The sequence below is a fragment of the Pavona decussata genome, unplaced genomic scaffold (assembly GCF_977016875.1).
Source record: "Pavona decussata unplaced genomic scaffold, jaPavDecu1.1 SCAFFOLD_133, whole genome shotgun sequence".
NCBI classification, from domain to species: domain Eukaryota; kingdom Metazoa; phylum Cnidaria; class Anthozoa; order Scleractinia; family Agariciidae; genus Pavona; species Pavona decussata.
Window position 1 is genome coordinate 3,529,041 of NW_028145546.1, and position 15,951 is coordinate 3,544,991.

Here is a 15,951-nt window from a genome sequence, read left to right on the forward strand (position 1 = left end):
AACACGCGTCTCGCAAAATTTTATTCAAATATCAAGCGGCAGAAATTGCATTATTTCTATCGGAAAAAAAGAAGAATTCCGTCCATTGCCAAAGAAAGATTCTGAAAGACTGTAACCTTAAACTACACTTGTATAACCTTATTAAAACCCTTCAGTTTGACATAAAAGCACCCAAACTATTCAGGTAACTCTCACATAGATCATCGCAAACAACCTCTATCAACAAACCAACACGAAACACGTTCCTCCGTGGATAAAATTCGTTTCACAAAGACATTGTGTTCAAGTGGCGCTTCTTTTCTGTAATATTGCTCTGTGATCGGCTCGGAACGTTTAATGTTTGTCACATTCAAAAAATTAAATATCACATCCACTTACATGTTAAACAGTAACATTAAGATTTCACCACAAAACGTTAATATCAAACAAGCCGACAAACTCAAATGATACTCACACGTTTGTGTTACAAGCCTTGGTCTGTTTTGCAGGGAAGGCTTTTCCGCCACACGAACTGTGCCTTTGGATAACTGGCGTCCGAGAATGGCTTGACATCCCACACCCCAAGCACTTGCTCCAAGGACTCCATGAATATACACAGTTCACAGGGCAGCAGTCTGTATTTCATCTTCTCGCTTCTCTTAGGTGATAAGCACATCCCCCTCCACAAGATTCCGTTACAGTTTTTCGCCGCGCACGAGTGGTCAGTCCTCCTCCGTAAGGTCGCGTACACGAGCTCCAACCAGTCCAACTGCTTACTGTACAATGCGTGGCGGAACAACGTCTGCGCCTCCTCCGACGACGCCAGGCGTTTGAAGGCGTAAAAACGACAGTGAATATCCCAAGCGCTAAGATTACAGTAGTGCATCTCACCATTATTGGAAAGCAGCGTTAAAATTTGCTTTAAACGGGTGTTGTTTTTGTCTTTTCTCGAGCTTTAAAGTAGCCTTTACCGCTGGTGTTAGATACGACGTAGTCAGTGATCATGAGTGAAATTTTCCCGCGTTGTTAAATGAGTGACCTTAATTTTTTATTTCCTGTGGCAGGGGCGGGGCTCGGTTCTGGTCTAAATCGGATTGAGGACGGTGAAAACTCACAAGTCATGACAAAAGAGAACCCTTAGCCCGTACATGGTACAGCATTTTACCAAACAATGCGGAAAAACGTTCTCACGGTTTTAAATACAGTGTTCTTAACTTACCATTATGGTACAGTATTTCAGTACATGACGAGGAAGTGACTCAATGGATAATTAAGTACACGTTCTAATGGATGATAAAAACTACGCAATATGTGTTGCTATATGAGGTTAATGAGGTTTAGGGCTAAATTGGACGATACGTAAACATTTATTAGACCCTGAAACTTATCACGTTTCAAACTAAATGGACAAACTACAGACTTCCTTACCAATCCTCAGCCTGGGCACGTTTTTGAGACGTTCTTAAAACGTTTTGGCCAATTCATCCTCGACATTCGCAAAATAAAGAAAGAGTGTAAAGACCATTTCATTCGCGGTAAAATCTACCCTTTACAAACAGGATACAAATTACCATGTTTGTGTGAGAAGAAACTAAATTCGATGCCAAAGAATGACAATGAAAGAGCGTAACGGTAAACTGCAGCTAGCTGCAGCTGCGTAATTTAAATCTTCTGACGGATTTCAAGGACCTGCTTTCACTGCACCCAAATCAAACTCGTACCAACAGACCGACACGAAACATTCTACGCCATTGCGTGGATATAATTCATTACACAAAGACATAGTAAAAGCTCAACTTGCGCGCATTTTCTGTGGCAAATGCTGTTTAATCGGCTCGGAACTTTTAATACTTGTCCATATTTATAAAATACTTATTATTATAATCACCTGATAGCACGATTTCAATACAGAACACTTAAGACAAAATCTGAACAAACTCAAATGATACTCACACGCCAGTGTTACAAGCCTTGGTCTGCTTGGCAGGGCAGGCTCTGCCGCCACAGGAACTGCTTCTATAGATAACTGGCGTCCGAGAATGGCTTGACATCCCACATCCCGAGCACTTGCTCCAAGGACGCCATGAATATACACAATTCACAGGACAGCAGTTTGTATTACATCTTCTCGATTCTCGTAGATGATACGCACATCCTCCCCCACAAGACTCCCTTCTAGTTTTCCACCGCGTACGAGCAGTCAGTCCTCCGCCGCACGATCGACTACACCGGCTCCACATACTCCAACTGCTAACTCTACAATACACGGGGTAACAACTACGACGACGGCGGCGCCAGGCGCTGGAAGGCGTCAAGACGACGAATACCATTGCAAGCGCTAAAATGATAGCAGCGCATCTCACCATTATTGGAAAGTGGCTTTAAAATCCGATTCAAATGTGTCTTTTTTGCTCTTTTTCGACAATTCAACGAACTTCTTTCGTCGCCAAGGCTGCTGGTGTTGTGGTATGTACGCCGTTAAATATCGCAGATCTATCGTACGTCTAACCAGAGGTGTTGCATCCAGGAAGTGCAGTGTACATCAGTAAGAGCTCAAATGGTTACTAAAAATCGTGCAGGACTTTTTAAACTTGATCCTACGTTAAGCGAGCTAGCATGCCCGGACGTATCAGTGTACAGCTTAACCCGGGTCAAAATACTGTGGCTTTTTTTATGAAATGAAGCAGGGACAGACAACGGTAACATTTCATTGAGTTTCCAGATCGTTTTATATTCTTTGAAAAGCTTATCGATTTACTCTAAGCGAACACAGTTTCAAACTTAAACAAACAAAAATTAATCTCATTCCTCGAATTTACGAGCGTAGCCGCTGTTGTTTTTCGAAAGTGCCAGTTGACCTTTCTTCGTTCTTGAAACGACATATTTTTGTTCCGAAAACAAAAGGAATTAGTTTTCCAATATTATGCATTTTTGAGGTGACGTTTCGCCACGGGAAACCATCGTTTCTCTTCAAAACTAAATCCGAATTTCTGAAGCGATTGAGACATTCCGAACAGAGATTCAACGTCAATTGAAATGATTGAAGTCGCCAGGTTCGTCTCAGCCGATCACGTGGATTGCGTCGAAAGAATAAAACCTAATTAACCGAATTAAGGTTACACTAAACTTTATTGGCTCGTGTGTATTACCAGATTTCATCTGCGCGATCATCTACGCAGAAATCAGTTGTACTTCGATAGATTTGCTTTAAAATTTTGTTTTTAGGGTACAATGTGGCAAAAGACAAGGCCATAATCCCCCAAGGCCTTTGATCTTCATGTTAAGAATTTCACGGATTTAAAATTTTAAGCTTACAACATAGCTCAGGTAATATTCCAACGAAAATATTAGTCAACATTGAACCATCACGCCACTGAGTTACATGAATCTCCTCATTTAATTATGTTTTTCTCTTAGAAAACGTTTTATTATCACTAAAGTTAACAGCAACACTCATTAACAAATCCTTATCGTATATAGAACTGGCGTGTCCACCCCTACTCGTATTTGCCTCGAAAGGCAAATACAATGATCTTGTACAGCATAAGAAAACAGTAACCCCAAAAGCTTTCATTTCAATTGCCACACTGTGGAACAATCTCCCTGGTAGAGTACGCAATGCAGCCAATGTGTCAGAGTTTAAACGCGGCCTCGCGAAAACTAACTTTAACGTGAGTGGCTTTGTAGGCAGCTACAATGTTTGGGAAAGATCTTAAATGTAAAACTCCGTGGTTACAGGAAGCCAATTTTACCCGAGAAAATGTATAATAAATTTACCTGAGGAAAGCGGTTTTGTAGCTTGGCCAAATTTCCAAGGTTACGTCAAGAATGACAATAGAAATTTATTTTGACAGAGCCCTAGATGGATAGTAGGGTCGATCAGTTTCCCCAGATGAACCAACCGATGAAATATCGTGTTTAGACAGCAATTTGACAGCTTTATCGCTGGTTGCTGATTTTATGATGTTTTCATTATGCAATTGATGGGTTAAGCGAAGATCGAAATCACAAACAAAGCTTCTTGGTTAGATATTATACCCTTACAAACACAACAATTCTGTCGCATAGCAAACTTGTACATATACATGTTCTTACCTTCATTAGAAATTCTGTGCGAGAGTAAAGTGAGGACAGCGAACCGCTGAATTATGGACAATTGTTTCAGCAAACGAGGTGGGAAAATGATTTTATGATATCATGCTGTGCGAGAGAGGCAAATGCAACAAGAATAAATACGAGCAAGAAAAGCAGAAACATCGCTTTGCTAACGCTCCGACTATGTAAGAATTCAGCGCGGAAAAAAGCTCCAATGGGAAGCCTGCCGGTAAATGGAAATCGTGGGTAAATTTACTGCGGACAGATTTTTTTTTTGTAGAAATATAGGTATTTTTAATTAGGATGTAGTATTAAGGGCCTACTAAAGTATCTCGTTGCTAAGCTACACGGTTGGTACCCAAGTGCAATTTCACTTCCGGTGAGCCAAAATTTTTTCGCGCGCTTTTTTCGGCGCCGGCCCGCCTTCGCCGATTCAAGTCGCCGGTACCCCTTTTTTACTTCGTTGCAACAAAGGCAAGAAAACTTTTCGTTTACATTTTTATTGATTAATTTTTTTTGCTTTACGGTTACAACATGTGAGTCGTGCCTTTATTTTTGAAACTTGAGTGTTTTGCTTGAAAATGTCATCCACGTACGGACGTAAACGGAAAGCCGCGGCGATGGCTGCATGTCGATGGGGAAATCTCGAAAAGGTGACAGTACAAGATTTCCAGTGTCAGGTTGGGAATCGAAATCTCAAAGATGCGGAGACACAAACTGAAATTAGTATTGCGCTATCATCACCTGCAAACTTCAAAGAAAACTCTGTCTCCGCGGCCTTTTTGACCGCTCCGAAACTCCCTGACGTCTTTTGCGAAAAAACTGTGCGACCCTGTGAACCTGTGTCCGTGAACTGCCCTTCCGAACCTGAGAAACTCCATTGTTTAGATATAACACAAATAAACGCAGCTATCGAGGCCACTAAATTGCAACCACTCTCCCAAGACAGCATGGAGCAGCAGACAGTGAGCAAGGAGGCTTGTAAATTATCCTTGAAAGCAGCTCTAGCTCAAGAATTTCATTCTTACATCAAGAATGCTAACCACTCGATAGAAAACCTGACTGATAATGCTGAGCTCGAAAATTGTGATGGACAACTTCTCCTTACAACATCAACCTCGCTTGAGAACCTAGTTTACAGTAATTTAAGTAATCTACAACACTGTGACTGTGAAAAGGAAACTGAATTCGAATTTTGTTTGGTAAAACAAAACACAGTTGAAGAGTTCGAGTTCGAGTGTGGTCGATGTGGGAAAAAAGTCAACTTGAAGAGTAGCATTCCTGTCGTTAAAGCCACAACTCGTCCAAGATCTGCAATACGTCATCTCGTTGCTCTTTCATTCCTTGTCAATGGGCAATATTTCAAAGATTACCACAAAATTCTCGGGACTCTCGGTCTCAGCGGTCTGGATCATGTCAGTTCCACTCAGTGGATCCATATTATTGAATGGATGGCACCGTTCGTAAAAAGGATCGCCGACTGGAAGGTGCAAGAAGCAAGAACTGAAGCAGTTCGACGTGGAGATAAGTCATCATTGCACATCCAGTTCGACGGCTTTTATCTGACTCGCGGCCACTATTCGAATAACAGCTCAGCTACCGTCCACGATGCGAAGACTGGGAAAATTATTGCATACTCACACCAAACAAAGCGCAGCCAAGGTGCTAACTGGGAAGGGATAAGCGGTGGAGCAGCCTGGCCAATAATGCTTAGGCACCAGGCTGCTGAAAATTCGCTCACCACTTCCGGTGCCGCGTAAAAAGAACTTTTCCCCTCGACAGATAATTGTAGTTGCTGGATTTTAAAACAATTCCAAAGAACATCATATTTTCTCGGAATTCAAGCATGGCTTTTGCGACAAAATGAAAAACAAAAAAAATATGCGCAAAAGAGTGGTCAAAGAAGCACAATTTCCATTCTCATTTTTTTAATTTTCATTATAAACCAAAACGCCTGCTTAAATTTCTTCAAAACGGCTTTTGAATTGTTATTGTACAGAAAATGCGGAAAAAAGGTTTAAGCCATTTAGTTAAAATGCATTTTTCTGTTTCTGGTCACGTGACTTTGGGCGTGGTGCGATGACGTCATGAAATGGATCATATTTGCCCCCTATGGTTATTGCCCAAATTTGGTCCAATTGAAACATACACGTGCAGAGTTATAGCAAATTGATTTTTCCCTAGCAACGGCATCAAAAGATACTTTAATGGGCCCTTAAGTAATATATATTTTTTTATATTGATTCATATACTGTATTTATATTTGTTAGTTTTTCTTTTGTAATTTTTATTATTAAATTTGTTCCACGTTCACATATAGTCCATTTAACTCTTAGGTGCAACGTGGTTATTAAATAAAAGTAGTTTGTATTGCCTTGCATCGCGTTGCATTGTATTGCATTGCATTGCTCTCTCTCGCTCCAGGGGACAAGAAGAGGCAAGACCCTTGGAACGAGGTTACCTTCTTACAAGTTGAAGTTTAAACTTAAAAAAATGTTACACTAGGTCCCATGAAAAATTTCGGAGCTCCTTTCTGATCACAGAGAAGCGTCACTAGGTAATTGTACATTAAATAGCACTGTCTTTTCTCTACAAGGATTGCTGAATACCAAAAACCCTTTGGGTTTCGTCAGCAACACTAGTTCTGTATATTGACGAAGAATCTCTACGAACTGCGTTTATAGTGCTGTCTAGAAGATTCCCGCTGTGAGTTGCGTGAGAGTGCCCCGGAAAAAGAAGCCTGAGTTTCCGGTTTTTCGGGAGGGAGGGGGGAGGGAGTGGGAGAGATTTCCTTTTCTCCTCTTCCCCCCTCCCCTTAGGAATTCCTGTTACTCAGGTTACCGAAAAAGTAACAGCTGACTCAGGGAAGCAATGTTTTCTAGAATTCACATATGATACTTAAGTTGTCGGAAACTTAAAACATTTCTCAGACATAAGGTAAGCAGCTTTCTTCGTAGCTCGCCGGGATGTTCAATGCTGTATCGTGTGCCGGCAAATGCAGAAGTGTATATTATATGCGTCACTGACTAAAAATATACCTCTATCATTTATTCACTAGGTTTAAAACACTATACTCCATCGTATTTTTTTTTTTTTTTCTGGTGGAGTGAACCCCTCGCACTCAAACCCTCGTTAGTCACTTTCGTGAATTCTCGATCTTCAAGCGCTCTTTCCATCACGGCTCATTAAACTGGTAAAGCGAAATGAACCAATTAATGTTTTCTTTACAAACACTCGCTACTTTGATTGCAAATTTGAGTGATGTCCCACTAGCTTACCTATAAACATCTTGAAACATTCCGGGGCGCATTACCGATCAGAAGTGTCACAAGTAAAACGCACCCATCTTTTTTTCTACAAGGCTTGCCGACAGTAAATGAAGGCCTTAAGGGTCATTAATTGCACTAGCTAGTTGCGCATGTTGATGAAGAATAATTTCTACAAACTGTCGGCGTTGTATTGTAGGGTTATCTTATCTTCTATGAGAGTGTAGTTACATGTCTCAATAAAATCAGATAAAGGAGTTTTCTCGATGGCCTGTAATGAGAGCCGGTCATGCGGTTTGAATTTGTTTACCGTCTTTCTTTGCCGTGCAGAAGTTGCTAAATCAATGCAGGGAACATTCACTCAGTGGACTCCCCTGAAGGGCAAAAGCTCACTTCCTGCTCCCCTCGAAACCTACAGTAACGATTTGTAATTCCTTCCTAGCCCGCACAGACGCTGCTCTTGAACTAGTAAACCGGTATCAGCTTTCTGACGCAATTTGTACCAGGCACAATTGTAAACAAACCATCCAAGCTATAAATAGGATTTAAATACAGTTGTTTTCATTTGCCTTTTAGTTCCTTTTGGCACGTGTGCATCGGTGCTTTATCCTTCGCACATCGAGGGGGCGCGCCCCCTCGATGTGCGAGGAACTTTGTTAAGCCAAAACTTGCCAGAATATTAAGACTCCATTGAAATCGTGGCCCCTCATTACGTTGTATAGCGTAAGGGAGCACACCTCCCTTCTTCCCTCATCCCTCAAACAGTGACCTGGGAGGAAGGTTTAGGCGATCACCGTCAGAACTTTATCCTAAAGCCAAAACTTTGCCGGCAATCGTGCAAACAACATTGCCCAACACACCTGTGCGCAGGCAAGGTACACTCGTTTTGTAGACTTTGTAATTTTGTGGTTTAGGCTGATCGGAACTGAACGTCCTTAACTTAAGAACTTTATCCATACATAAATTATTTCAGAAAATAATGTTGAAGTGAGTCAACAGAGAGTACACGTTCCAGTCGATGATAAGAAAACCACATTGTGTATGCAATGGGGTATGTATTCTAACATTCTGGGATCAATTAGACCGTGACACTGTCACCGTCCTCATGTCCTCAGTAAACCGAATAGTTAATGGTCTTTCAAAGAATACGCGTCTCGCAAAATTTTACTCAAATATCAAGCGGCAGAAATTGCATTATTTGTATCGGAAAAAAATAAGAATTCCGTCCATTGCCAAAGAAAGACTCTGAAAGACTGTAACCTTAAACTACACTTGTAGAACCTTATCAAAACCCTTCAGTTTGACAAAAAAGCACCCAAACTATTCAGGTAACTCTCACATAAATAATCGCCAACAACTCCTATCAACAAACCAACACGAAACACGTTCCTCCGTTGATAAAATTCGTTTCACAAAGACATTGTGCTCAAGTTGCGCGTCTTTTCTGTAATATTGCGCTTCGATCGGCTCGGAACGTTAAATGTTTGTCACATTCAAAAAATAGATGTCACATCCACTTACATGTTAAACAGTAACATTAAGATTTCAACACAAAATGCTAATATGCAACAAGCTGAAAAACTCAAGTGATACTCACACGCCAGTGTTACAAGCCTTGGTCTGTTTTGCAGGGCAGCCTTTTCCGCCACACGAACTGTGCCTTTGGACAACTGGCGTCCGAGAATGGCTTGACATCCCACACCCCAAGCACTTGCTCCAAGGACTCCATGAATATACACAGTTCACAGGGCAGCAGTTTGTATTGCATCTTCTTGTTTCTCTTAGGTGATACGGACATCCTCCCCCACAAGACTCCGTTCTAGTTTTCCACCGCGTACGAGCAGTCAGTCCTCCTCCGCAAGGTCGCGTACACGAGCTCCAACCAGTCCAACTGCTTACAGTACAATGCGTGACGGAACAACTTCTGCGCCTCCGACGACGACGCCAGGCGTTTGAAGGCGTAAAAACGACAGCGATTATCCCAAGCGCTAAGATTACAGTAGTGCATCTCACCATTATTGGAAAGCAGCGTTAAAATTTGCTTTAAACGTCGCTTTAAACGTCGCCAAGGCTGCTGGTGTTGTGGTATGTACGCCGGTAAATATTGCAGATCTATTGTACGTCTAACCAGAGGTGTTACCGACAGGAAGTGCAGTGTACATCAGTAAGACCTCAAATGGTTACTTGAAATCGTGCTGGATTTTTCAAACTTGATCCTTTTTCTTAAGTGAGATAGTATGCCCTGACGTATCAAAGTACAATTGTAAATAACCAACTGAACCCGGGTTAAGATACTTTGGCTTTTCGTGAAATGAAACAGGGACAGACAACGGTAACATTTCATTGAGTTCCCAGATCGTTTTATATTTCTTTAAGCTTATCTATTTACTGTCAGCTAACACAGTTTCAAACAAAACCAAACAAAATCTCATCCTTGAATTTACGAGCGTAGCTGCTGTTGTTTTTCGAAAGTGCCAGATGACCTTTTTTTGCTCTTGAAACGACTGATATATTTTTGTTCCGAAAACAAAAGGAATTAGTGTTCCAGTATTACGAATTTTTGAGGTGACGTTTCGCCACGGAAAACCATCGTTTCTCTTCAAAACTAAATCCGAATTTCTGAGGCGATTGAGACATTCCGAACAGAGATTCAACGTGAACTGAAATGACTAGTCGCCAGGTTCGCCTCAGCTGATCACGTGCATGGATTGCGTCAAAGGAATACAATACAAATAACCGAATTTAGGTTACACTATACTTTTTTGGCTTGTGTGTATTAACAGATTAATTCTGTACGAACATCTACGCAGAAATCAGCTGCACTTCCATAGAGTTGCTTTAAATTTTGTTTTTATGGTACAATGTAACAAAAGATAAGGCCATAATCCCCCACGGCCTTTGATCTCCATGTTAAGAATTTCACGGATTTAAAATCTTAAGCTTTCAACATAGCTCAGGTAATATTCCAATGAAAATATTAGTCAACATTGAACCATAAAACCAATGAGTTACATTTGATCTCCTCATTTATTAAAGCACGTTTTTCTCTTAGAAAACGTTTTATTATCTCTAAAGTTAAGAACAACAGACGTTAACGAATCATTATCATATAGAACTGGCGTGTCCAACCCTACTCGTATTTGCCTCGAAAGGCAAATATAATGATTTTGTACAGCATAAGAAAACAGTAACACAGGAAAGAAACCCAAAAAGCTTTCATTTCAATTGCCACACTGTGGAACAATCTCCCAGGTAGAGTACGCAATGCAGCCAATGTGTCAAGAGTTTAAACGCGGCCTCGCGAAAACTAACTTTAACGTAGTAGCTTTGTAGGCAGCTATGATGTTTGGGAAAGATCTTAAATGTAAAAAGCCGTGGTAACACGAAACCAATTTTACCCGAGAAAATATAAAATAGATTTACGTGAGGAAAGCGGTTTTGTACGTGTAATCGATTTCACTCCGGGTAAAGTTACCTGGCCAAATTTCCATGGTTACGTCAAGAATGACAATAGAAATTTATTTTGACAGAACCTTAGTTGGATTGTAGGATCGATCAGTTTCCCCAGATGAACCAACCAATGAAATACCGTGTTTAGACAGCGATTTGACAGCTTTATCGCTGGATGTTGATTTCATGATGTTTTCATCATGCCATTGATTGGCTAAGTGAAGATGGAAATCACAAACAAAGCTTCTTGACGAGCAATGCTGTAAGCATTAAATGCTTACAAACACATGGTTAAATTCTGCCGCATAACAACCTTGTACATATACATGCTCTTACCTTCATTAGAAATTCTGGGCGAGAATAAAGTAAGGAGAGCGCGCTGCTGAATTACGGACACTGGTTTGAGCAAACGAGTTAGGAAAATGATTTTATGACATCGTGCAGTACGAGAAAGGCAAATGCAACAAGAATAAATACGAGCAAGAAAAGCAGAAACGATGCTTTGCTAACGTTCCCACTATGTAAGAATTCAGCGATTTAACCCGCCGGTAAAAGGGAAACCGTGGGTAAATTAATTGAGGATAGATTTTTTTTGTGTGGAAATATAGGTATTTTTAATTGGGATGTAGTCTTAAGTAATATGTCTTTTTTTATTGATTCATGTAACTACATTTGTTAGCTTTTCTTTTGCAATTTTTATTTTTAAATTTGTTCCACGTTCACCTATAGTCCCGTATTACGTTGCATCGCGTTGTATTGCATTGCGACAGAGTCTCCCGCTCCAGGGGACAAGCAGAGCCAAGACCCTTGGAACGAGGTTACGTGCTTACAAGTTTATTTTTAAAAATTGTCACACTAGGTACGGTAACTATGATGAAAATTTCGAAGCTCGTTGCTGATCACAGAGAAGTGTCACGAGGTAATTGAACTACATTAAATAGCACAGTCTTTTCTCTACAAATATTGCTGAATATCAAAAACCCTTTGGGTGTCGTTAGCAACACTAGCTAAGAACTGCGTTTATAGTGGTGTCTAGAAGATTCCCCCTGTGAGTGCGTTGAGAGTGCCCCGAAAAAGTAGCCTGAGTACTATCAGGCTTTTTGGGAGGGAGGGGAGAGGGAGGAGGAAGAAATGTCCTCTTCTCCTCCTCTCCCCTCCCCTCCCTCTCCACTCCCCCAGACCCTTAGGAAGACCTGATACTCAGGTTACCGAAAAAGTAACAGCTGACTCAGGGAAGCAATGTTTAGTTTAGGGATATGATAAGATTAAGTTTAAGTACAATCTGTTAAATGCCACAAAAAAAATACACATATATGATACTTTAGTTGTCGGAAACTTAGAACATTTCTCCGACATAAGGTAAAGCAGCTTTCTTTGTAGCTCGCCGGGATGGTTAATGTTGCATCGTGTGCCGGTCAAGCTGCCACTGCAGAAGTCGCTCAAAATAAATGGTAACATCAATCTTTAACCCTCGCTTTTCATTCCGACATTCACAGGCAACGCCAACATTTCATCGTTGATAAGCATAGGAAATGTGTCGTGTGTGTGTGTGTGCTGGTGGGGGGGGGGGGGGGGTACCCGAAGTACCATCATCGAATCGATTCGATGGTTATGGTCGATGGCCCTTGAGGGAAGGACGTCACTCCATACTCACCGTAAATCTCAAGTTTAAGATGTCCGCGTCCGCTTGATATAGGAGTGTCCGTTCAATACAGGTTCTTTTTACAGTGAATGGGGGAAAAAAATGGGACTTCTGCTGCTGTCCGCTTAATAGAGGGCGTCCGCTTAATATGGGGTCCGCGTAATACGGGTTTCACTTTATTATCAAAACGGTTTCAGTTTCCTGACACAAGTCGCATAAGGCACTTTTGATAGCTTTGCAAACAAACTACAAAAGCTACAAATAAAGCGGACGGCGGTGCCAGGGCAAGCACCCTTTCACTGTGTGAAAAAATATGGCAGGTCGGAAAGTTCGATGAATATTCAGGTCGCATTTGTAGGTGTCACGAAGGCCTGCGTTTGCCTGCGTTCAGTGGTTAACCGCTACTTTACTCTCGCTCAGGAACTTTTCCTTCGCGCTAACAACATCGAAAACGCAGTAATCATGCAACACCCCTGTACGCAGGTTAGGTAGGCTATTCCTTAATGAAAGCGCATAAAGAACCTCTGTGGTTTTGATGAGGTGGAGCCAGAGCAACAACTGAACTTTCTTTCGTCATGTTTTGGCAATTTTGATCCTGAAAACGTTCTTAACAGCGTGGTGTCGACTTACATGGTATAGGATTTTACCAAACAATGCGGAAAACCGGTCTCACGGCTTTAAAATACAGTGTTCTTAACTTACCATGATGGTACAGTATTTCAGTTCATAACGAGAAAGTGACTTAATGGATAATTTGGTACACGTTCCAACGGATGATAAAAAACTACGCAATATGTGTTGCTATATGAGGTTGCAAACTAAATGGGCAAACTACAGACCTCAGCCTGGGCATGTTTTTGACACGTTCTTAAAACCGTGGTTTGGCCAATTCATCCTCGACATTCGTATAACAAAGAGTGTTAAGACCACTTCAGGTAAAATTCACACTTTTCCAACAGGATACAAATTACCGTGTTTGTATGGGAAGAAAACAAATTCGATGCCAAAGAATGACAGTGAAAGACCGTAACGGTAAACTGCAGCTGCGTAATCTTATGAAAATTATCTGACGGATTTCAAGGACCTGCTTCCACTGCACCTAAACAAACTCGTACCAACAGGCCGACACGAAACATTCTACGCCATTGCGTGGATATAATTCATTAGACAAACTTAAGACATTGTAAAAGCTCAACTTGCGCGCATTTTCTGTGGCAAATGTTGTTTGATCGGCTCGGAACTTTTAATACTTATTTTTATAAAATAATCATTATAACCACTTTATAGCACGAATTCAATACAGAACACTAAAGAAAATAAAAACAATCTCAAGTGATACTCACACGCCAGTGTTACAAGTCTTGGTCTGTTTTGCAGGGCAGGCTCTGCCGCCACACGAACCGTGCCAATGAATAACTGGCGTCCGAGAATGGCTTGACATCCCACACCCCAAGCACTTGCTCCAAGGACTCCATGAATATACACAGTTCACAAGACAGCAGTTTGTATTGCATGTTTTCGTTTCATTTATGTGGTACCTACCTAACCAACAAGGCGGGTCCCATTTATTTATCCATCGCGTACGAATAGTCAGTCCTCCGCCGCAAGATCGACTACACGGACTCCAACCAGTCCAACTGGTACCATGAAGATGATAATCTGGCGCGTAGTGACAACCACTACGACGACGACGACGACGGCGCCAGGCGCTGGATAGCGCCAAGACGACGAACACCGTTGCAAGCGTTAAAATGATAGCAGCGCATCTGACCATTGTAAGAAAATGGCTTTAAAATCCGATTCAAATGTGTCTTTTTTGCTCTTTTTCGACAATTCAACGAACTTCTTTCGTCGCTGGTAAATATCGCAGATCTATTGTACGTCTAACCAGAGGTGTTACCGCAAGAAGGTGCAGTGTACATCAGTAAGAGCTCAAATGGCTACTGAAAATCGTGCTGGATGTTTTAAACTTGATCCTTTTTCTTTAAAAGTGGGATACCATGCCCGGACGTATCAAAGTACATTTGCAAATAACAAAGTTAAAGGGGCAGTGTCATCCTTTTTTAGTGTCACTTGAATAGCGTAAAACCATATTTGTATTGATTGGAACAATAAAATAATGGTTCAAGTTTGTTAACAATAACCCTGCCAGGGCCACAAAATCATATTTGTCTGCAGATTGCTAGGAGAAAATGGATTACAACTTGAAAAAATTGGCAATTTTTTTTAAGTTCCTATAGTGAATTTTGGAGAAACTGCTAAAACCTGATTATAGTTTACTCTTTCGCGGCTAAATCATTTCATATTTTCCTCCAAGAGGAAAAGAAAGGGTTCTTTGTAAAATATTTGAATAGTTTTGGCAAACATACAGCAAAATCTTCGTGATAGTGCCCGCCTTAACCAGGGTTAAATACTGTGGCTTTCCATGAAATGAACAAGGGACTGACAACGGTAACATTTCATTGAGCTCCCAGCTCGTTTTATATTCTTTTAAAAACGTATCTATTTACTCTAAGCTAACACAGTTTCAAACAAAAACAAAATCTCGTTCCTCGAATTTACGAGCGTAGCTGCTGCTGTTTTTCGAAAGTGCCAGTTGACCTTTTTTCGCTCTTGAAACGACATATTTTTGTTCCGAAAACAAAAGGAATTAGTTTTCCAATATTACGAATTTTTGAGGTGACGTTTGGCCACGGGAAACCATCGTTTCTCTTAAAAACTAAATCCGAATTTCTGAGGCGACTGAGACATTCCGAACAGATTTTCAGCGTCAACTGAAATGATTAGTCGCCAGGTTCGTGCCTCAGCTGATCACGTGGATTGCGTCGAAGGAATAAAATACAATTAACCGAATTAAGGTTACACTAAACTTTGTTGGCTCGTGTGTCAGTATTACCAGATTAAATCTGCACGAACATCTACGCAGAAATCAGCTGCACTTCCATAGAGTTGCTTTAAAATTTTGTTTAAAGGGTACAATGTTACAAAAGACAAGGCCATAATCCCCCAAGGCCTTTGATCTCCATGAGTTACATTTAATTTCCTCATTTAAGCATGTTTTTCTCTCAGAAAACGTTTTATTATCACTAACGGTAAGAGCAACACTCATTAACGAATCCTTATCATATAGCAACAAGAATAAATACGAGCAAGACAAGCAGAAACATCGCTTTGCTAACGTTCCAACTATGTAAGAATTCAGCGGGGGAAAAAGCTCCAATGGAAAGCCTTTTGTTGCCAGTAACCGACTTAACTCATCGGTAAATGGAAATCGTGGGTAAATTTATTGAGGACAGATTTTTTTAGAAATATAGGTATTTTTCATTGGGGTGTATATATTTTTTTTTATGTTGATCCATGTAATTATATTTTCCCTGTAGTTCTTAGGTGCAACGCGGTTAAATAAAATTAGTTTGTATCGCCTTGCATTGTATTGCATTGTATTGCATTACATTGCATCGCATTGCACTGCATTGCATTGCGAGAGAGAGTCTCTCTCGCTCCAGGGGACAAGAAGAG

At 40.9% G+C, this 15,951-nt stretch overlaps 1 protein-coding gene across 4 annotated transcripts in view; it reads right to left on the minus strand.

The window, feature by feature from the left end:
- Positions 1–15,951, minus strand: part of LOC146468287 (protocadherin Fat 4-like) — a 74,519-nt gene that overhangs the window by 56,078 nt on the left and 2,490 nt on the right. Inside the window, exon 1 of one of the 4 annotated variants that reach the window (XM_085125017.1) lies at positions 8,938–9,317. The exons of 1 other annotated variant lie outside the window; for it this stretch is intronic. In XM_085125017.1, the coding sequence (XP_084981143.1) occupies positions 8,938–9,035 (98 nt within the window). In that variant the 5' untranslated portion in view covers positions 9,036–9,317. Of the gene's footprint in view, positions 1–454; positions 684–1,932; positions 2,506–8,937; positions 9,318–15,951 lie in introns of those variants that run through there. 2 more of the 4 variants (XM_085125019.1, XM_085125021.1) reach the window with 2 other exon arrangements.